General features: G+C 56.1%; 1 protein-coding gene across 1 annotated transcript in view; it reads right to left on the minus strand.

The window, feature by feature from the left end:
* The window catches only part of LOC116596193 (translation initiation factor IF-2-like), a 57,683-nt gene extending 52,709 nt beyond the window's left edge, over positions 1-4,974 (minus strand). Inside the window, exons 1-2 of the mRNA XM_032353311.1 lie at positions 4,967-4,974; positions 3,714-4,305 (exon numbers count right to left, since the gene is read on the minus strand). Coding sequence (XP_032209202.1) covers positions 3,714-4,305; positions 4,967-4,974 — 600 coding nt within the window. The remainder of the gene's footprint in view (positions 1-3,713; positions 4,306-4,966) is intronic.
* Between the last annotated feature and the right edge of the window lie 2,378 nt (positions 4,975-7,352).

The following is a 7,352-nucleotide window of genomic DNA, read 5'->3' on the forward strand; positions in this document are numbered from 1 at the left end:
CATGCCACATCCAGGGGCACACAGCGAGGCAGCAACAGGATACTCACCATCCCCGCACACTGCCCACCCCCATGACCAGCCTCCGGTGGCTGCTTTCCGGCCTCAGCAACGTGGTCCTTCCCGCTGTTGTCTATCTACCTAAATCCTCTGAATCCTCCAAAATTCACTCTAGATCTAGTGCATGTCCGGCAGGAAGCAATTCCCTTGGGCCCAAACTCATGCCCCTTCCCAGCACTGGACAGCACCAGCCTCCACCACCAGAAGGGCCTGGCGGGATGACTATGGTTCACAGAGCAGGGCCCTGTAGGTCTGACTCTGTCTCCATGCCTAGGAGGAGACACTGAGCAGGTGTCCAGAAGCCCTGGGGGCCCAAAGACAGAAAGGAACATTAGGAAACGCACAAGTGAGTGGACAGGCTGGTGACCTCCTGAATGGAAAGCAAGCAGGGGGTGATGTAGGTAATGAGTTGACAGAAATAAGTGCCACCGGAGACACCCCCAAAGACATAGGCTCCTGCCCAAGCATGGCTCCTCACTCTCCTGCAGAGCCTCTGGGGTCCCATAGACACACTGGGGGTTTAAAGGCCATGGGCCTATAACCCCCCAGAGCCTAGCTAAACGCTGCGGAGTTTGCAGGCCCAGCTGGAGGCAGGAGCCCATACGGACGGTCATGTTGATGAATGGACCCAGCCAAGGCTTTCACCACGTCCTACTGCCCAGCCCTCGACTTAGGATGCCCCAGTGGTGCTTGTCCGTCCATTCATTCAGCCAAAGAAATGGACTGAGGGCCTGGGATGAGCCAAGACCTGTCCTTAGCACCAGTGGGATGGCATGAAGAGGCAAGCGTGACCCTGCTCCTCTCCACACCAGCTGTACGGAGAGGCATGTGATAATAGGGAACAGTGACTGGGATAGGGAAGGCAGAAACCCGTGGGGGCTGGGAAGACGGGGACAGGGAGACAATCCAGCCTGGGTGTCAGGGAAGGCTTTCGTCTGGAAGTGATGCCTAAGCTGAGATCTCGATGATGAGTAGAACTTAAGTAGGGAAATGTGGGGAGGTGTGTTCAGGCAGACAACTGGTTGGTGTGTGCAAAGACCCTGAGGCTGGAGGCAACCAGGCCTGTTCCAGGAACTGAAAGCAGGCCAGGGGGACCAGAGCCAAAGAGAGAGGGGAGGGGCTGGTGTGGGGAGGAAGCTAGGCTTCATTCTGGGAGCAGTGGGCATTTCCTGAATACCCACAGTGAGCTTTTTGAAAAAAAAAAAAAAAAAAAAAATCCACCTTCGAGATTTTATTAATGCGCGTTTCAGAATGTTTAAGTGGAAATGTTTAAATGCACTATAGTCAGATGATGCTACTTTTTAAATGATCTTTGGAATGAGTGAATCTATCAGTTCATCACAGAGTTATAGAAGCGCAGAGAACAACTGCTCCTGTCCCACAGAGTGTCCAGCGGAGTTCCTCAGAAGCTTCCCATCCCACAGAAGCACCGGCATTTAAGAAGCCAGGGGCCCACAAACTGCGCAAGAACTTAACGAGATGCCCCTGGTACGACCAATTCGTCAGGGAGTCTTACAAAAGTTCCAGAGTACACGATCCATCCTTAGTTCCCAAGTGCCCTTCAGCCTCCTTTCAAAAGCACCAATTCAGCGGCCAGGCGGCCTTTCGCCCCTCCGCACAGCCCTCAGACCTGCGGCTCCATCTCACAGCTGGGACCAGCCGGATGCTGCCCTGGGTCCCATGAAACTCAGCCATTAGGCCTGTTCTACCCCACACTTTCTCTCGTCGGGACCTTGCACTCCACCCCCAGCGCCTGGTACAGCCTGCCTGCCCCCTGCTTCCGGACAGAACAGCGACTCCCTGAGGGTGCGGGCCACACTAGATCACCCTGTGTCCCTAGGGCCCAGCACAGGCCTAGTCCAGGCTCTGACGGATGGACGAAGGGAGGGTGCCATGGACATCTCCCATGGGCACACTCACAGAAGTCGAGTCGCTGTCTCTGGGCTCCAGGAGGACCCAGGCATCCTGGCGCACCCCTCCCACAGCACAGGCACACGCACACACACACAAGCCCGCCCCCACGTGCACAGCCAGTGTCTCCAGGAGCTGCTGGGAGCACACTCCGCATCTGCAGCTGACTGGCCTCCAACAGCCAGCTCGGCTCGGCTTCGGGGCCTGGCAGTGGCTCCCAACGCTCCAGCCACCAATCGGTCACCCAGCTCTGCGGCCCCACCCAGCCCTGCTGCCGCTGGGAGTCTGGCTCAGGCCCCTCAGGCTACCCTGGGACCAGCCAGCCCACAGTTGCCTCTGTGGGACAGAAACTGGGCTCCTCCAACAGCCACTCTCTGAGATGATCCCGTACAAGCCCGTTCCAGCACCTTGAGCCTGGAAGAAAACACAGCCCCCTTCCACAAGTGAGGGCACAGAGGCAGAGACAGCCAGGACCCCAGGGAGCTAGGCTGAGAGAGCTTAGGTGCAATGGGGGTAGAGGCAGACCCCTCAAGGCTCCTGGGGCTGGGGACCGCGGCCCCCTCCCCCTCTGTCATTTCCACTTGCAGGCAGGTGGGGGTGCAGGAAAACCCACTAGCACTGCCCTCCAAGCTTAAGGCTTCCATCCTCAGAGCACCCCATCCATCCCCTCACTCCCCTCCCCTGTAACTGGCCTTTACCAACCCATAACCCCGTTTCCCCACTTCATTTTCCCCCCACAACATCAACAGTCTCTGGCTGCCCGTCCCTCTGCAACACAGGCAGCTCTGAGGAAGAAGAAGGGAGAGAAACGAAAGCATAGAGGAACGGAACGATGGAGGGGGATCAGAGCTGGTAGGTTCGGTCGAAAGAGGCCAGGGGCCATCATCATATGTCCAGGTAGCACATGTCCCCTCCCAGCAGGCCCGGCACATCTGGACCCAGCTGGCCTCTCCGGCCAGCAGGTCCACCTGCCACCGGCTCCGAACGCTGCGAACCCCTTTCACCGCGGGGCGCCGCACGTGGGGGCCTCCCGTGGCCATGTGAGCGCCCCCCCAGCCCAGGTGCCCGGGTCAGCCCGGCCCCTCCCGGTACGCAAACAGGGAGGGGGCGCCATGCAGCGCTGGGGGGTGGGGTTGCCCCCACCCCCTCCCCAGATGCCAGGTCCGGGAAAAGAGCTCGGGAAGGGGGGAGCTGGCTGGGCAGGCTCCCGGGGCTACTGAGGCGGGATGGAGGCAGCTGGGCTGAATGGAGGAATGCCCTGGCCGGCTGGCAAAGCCCTCCCTCTCCTTAGCTCCAAGGCTGGTGGGCAGGGAAAGGGTCTGCCTGACCCCCTGGCCGCCCTGCGGATTGAGGGTAGGGCCCGACGAGGGGCTCCCCAGCTTTGGCAGCCCCTTGGCATGGGAGAGTCCGCGGGAAAAAGAGGTGGAATGGGGGGTCTGGCCCTGGATAGGGGGTTCCGGGCCCCAGGCATGCCGCCCTCCCCCGGTCTGGGGGGTCCAGGAAGACCTAGACTGGGAGGCTCGCACCCAGAGAAGGGGGCTTTCCAGCCGCAGAGCCGCCCCCTCGGATTGGGGGCTAAGAAGACAGAACTGGCAGGGGGAGGGGGCTTTTCTGCGCCAGCGCCGCCCCTCGGTTTAGGGATGTTTGTCCGGGAGGAGACTCGGATTGGGGGTCTCGCCAAGGGACAGGGCGCACCGGCCCCGGAAAGGGGGTCGGGCCACCGCGCACCACCCCCGCGCCCTCACCTGCGCCGGGCGCCTCGGCCGCCTCCGGCCCGCTCCGCCGCTGCGCTGCGCCGCCGCCGCTGTTCCGGTCCGCTCGTAGGTCCGCCGCCTAGGCCCCGGCCCCGGCCCCGGCCCGCGGGCGCCCCATGCCTCTCCTCTGGCCGGCGCGGCGCCCCAGATGCGGCTGCGGGAGGAGGAGCCGCGCGGCCCCGGCTCCCCGAGAGCGTCGGGGAGGGGGCGGGGGGCGGGGAGATGCGCGCGGGGGAGGGGGCGGCGCGGCTGAGTCCAAAACCAGGCGCGGATCCGGCCACCGACCCGGGGCTGGGGGGGTAGGGTGGGGGGGCGCGCCGTTGCCAGCGCCCACCCCCACCCACGCCCCCGCAACCCGGAGGAGTGGGGGAGGGTCTCCGCGGCCAGCGACGCTGGGTCGCGAGCCGGAAGAACGCTTAGAGATCCCCGGCTGGCAGCCCAGAGAGTGCAGGCTACTGGCACAAGGTCACACAGCGTGGGCTGCAGTAGCGCGGGAACGTGGAACCCGAGGCTACAGAGCTGGGCAGGAGGAACCTGTGTTGACGAGCTCCGGCCCGTTGGAAGAGGGAAACTGAAGCCCACACTGGACGAGACTGGCCCAGGTCCACACCGTGAAAGTCAGGAGGATCCTGGGATTCGGACTTGGGGCTCCTGTGCCTGGGAACGTGTGCCCCGTCCTGGTGACCCATTTCCTGCAGGTGCCTTCTCTCTCCTATGGCAGCAGGGGAGTTAAAACAATCCCTCGATGGACCTGGACTGTGTACTCATCCTACTTCTGGGGCTCTGTGATCATAGCTAAGAGACTGCCCCTTCTGAGATTCAGTTCCTCCCTCCACCTGTAAAATCAGGACAACACGAATATAGTATCCACAACTTGGGTTGAGGAACCAAAGAGATAATAGATGTAAGCTTCTTGACAGTGCCTGACATTCATAGGTTTCCAATGGATGTGCTCACCCTCACTGGTTCCCACATCTCCCAAGAATGCTAGTTGAATGCAGAGAGAGAGTCAGATGAGTGTAAAGGGTAGTGTTCAAAGCCGAGCAAAGCCCATTTTTCCAGTCTTATCCACCATGTGCCCAGCCTGCCCACATCTCCATCCCAGAAACCTGTTTCAGTGTTTCTTTGCCTTTCCCTGTGCAAGCAATGCCTTCCCACCCAACAAATTCCTCACAACAAATTCCTATTCATCCATCAAAGCCCAGAACAATCAGCTGTATGCCCCAGCTGTTGACACTCCCTACCAGTCCATCGCTACCTCCCTTCACCATTCCCAGTGTTTGGTACAGGTTTGTTTCTGTTTTTGTGGACCTTGACAACCGTGGTGAGAGGAGGTCTTCAGAGGAGATGACACCATGAAAGCTAATTCTGCCCAGGAGAGCTCCCTGGAGGAGGTGTGGCTTCAGTAAGGCCTGGAAGGAGAAGTGAATTTAGAGCTGGGGGGTGGGAGGGGGAGGAGACGGATAGTTTGTGACCAGCAAAGAGGTGACTGTAGGTTTGGGCAGGGTGTCAGTAGGGAGAAGAACTGCCTGGAACAGTTGGGAGGACCTTGTTGTCTCAGCTGGGAGCCTGTGAGACCCAGGAGCCGGGCAGCAACCTGGCACTATGTGGTCAGGTTAAAGACGCGTGGGCTTTGCCCTCCAGAACACCTCACACAGGGCTCCCAGGGGACTTGTACACAGGTGTTCAAGTGATATCATTTGTAATAGTGGAAAGCTGGACACTACCTGCCTGTCCATCATCGGGAGACTGGATAGAACATGACGAATTCAGACAGTGGAAAATTCTCCATGCCACGATCTTCAAAATAGGTGAATATAAGTCACACACATCTATAAAGATAAATCTCCAAAACACACTGTTGATTCAGTTTGTGAAAAATAAGAGTTGTACACGTATGATTTAGGTACTCTTTGTATGAATTCCATACTTCAATACAATTTTTTAAAAATAAAAAAAATATGGGGCACTCGTGTGGCTGAGTTGGTTGAGCATCTGACTCATGATTTGGGCTCAGGTCATGAGATCAAGCCCTGCTTCAGGCTATGCGCTCAGCATGTAGTCTGCTTGGGATTCTCTCTCACCCCTTCCCTCTAGCCCTCGCCCTGCTCGCACATGTGCACTTACTCTCTCAAATAAAAAAATCTTTTTTAAAAAATAAGAAATACATTGTTGGATTAAAAAAGCAAGTTGCAGATGGAAAACAGTTTGATGGCAGATATTGAACATATGAAAACATGCAGCACAGCACTATATATTGTTTAGGGACACACACATATGTAAAACAAGTGTAAAAACACAAACAGGAGTGGGATAAATAGCAAATTCAAATTGGTACTGACCCTGAAGGAAAGAGTGAAGGGAATGTAACACTTCAAATGCACTTGAAATGGTTTCTTTAAAAAAAAAAAAAATTGAGAGGGAGAGAGCACGCGCGCTAGCCACGCAGGAGCGTGGGCGCGCACGCACATACATGCAGTGGGGAGGGGCAGAAGGAGAGGAAGAGGGTCTTAAGCAGACTCCGCGCTGAGTGTGCAGCCCCCGCGTGGGTCTCGATCTCAGAACCCTGAGATGACAACCTAAGCCCAAACCAGGAGTCAGACGCTTAACTGAGTCACACCCAGGCGCCCCTTGAAATGATTTCTTTCTTTCTTTCTTTTTTTAAGATTTTATTTATTTATTTGACAGAGAGAGATCACAAGTAGGCAGAGAGGCAGGCAGAGAGAGAGGAGGAAGCAGGCTCCCTGTGAAGCAGAGAGCCCGATAGTGGACTCGATTCCAGGACCCTGGGATCATGACCTGAGCCGAAGGCAGAGGCTTTAACCCACTGAGCCACCCAGGCACCCTGAAATGATTTATTTCTTAAGTTGGGTGGTGGGTACCTGGGAGTTTGTTATACTGTTCTCTATAGTTTTTTGTGAACATGAAACAATCATAATGTATTAATAATTATTTTTTTTTTTAAAGAAAGTCAGGCTGTGCCTGGGAAAGTGATTGGGAGCCATTGCTGGTTCTTGAGTGGGGTTGTGACATGGTGAGTGGATCAGAAGCGGCAAGAATAGAGAAGGAAGGTCAGGGGAGGCATGTGTAACAGTCTAGGACAGAGGTGTAAAGGTCTGAATGGGGTCAGGAATATAGTTATGGGGAGGCAGGGAAAGATGAGAGAGATTTAGAGGAGTAAACACTGGTGTGCGTAGGCAAGGTCACAAAATTTAAAGTCCATAGGGCCTGGACAGTCATGTAAGCAGGCTGTGAGCACGAAGTCATGGGAACTGGTAGGTAGGGCCTTCCCCAGTGCCAGGTGATTATTGCCATGGGGGAAAGGAGACCCAGTAAGGCCACATCTTCCTTCTCTCCCTCTCTCTGTCTCTTTTTTTAAAGAGAAATCAGCAACTCATTTTTTTTTAATGCAAAATCTCCTAAATTTAAATCATGGCAACTAAACTGAAAAAAGAATTAACTCTGTAGGGACCAAGCCATTCTGGTTTGCAGTCCCTTCAATGAGGAAGAGACTCAAGGAGATAAAATGAAGGGACCACATCACCAAGTTTTCCTACCTATGAGGCTGAAGAATCTCACAGTCCATGCAGCAGTTAGGGAGGGCTTCCTGGAAGAACTGACACTGGGCAG

This window comes from Mustela erminea, chromosome 7, assembly GCF_009829155.1.
Source record: "Mustela erminea isolate mMusErm1 chromosome 7, mMusErm1.Pri, whole genome shotgun sequence".
Taxonomy (NCBI): Eukaryota; Metazoa; Chordata; class Mammalia; order Carnivora; family Mustelidae; genus Mustela; species Mustela erminea.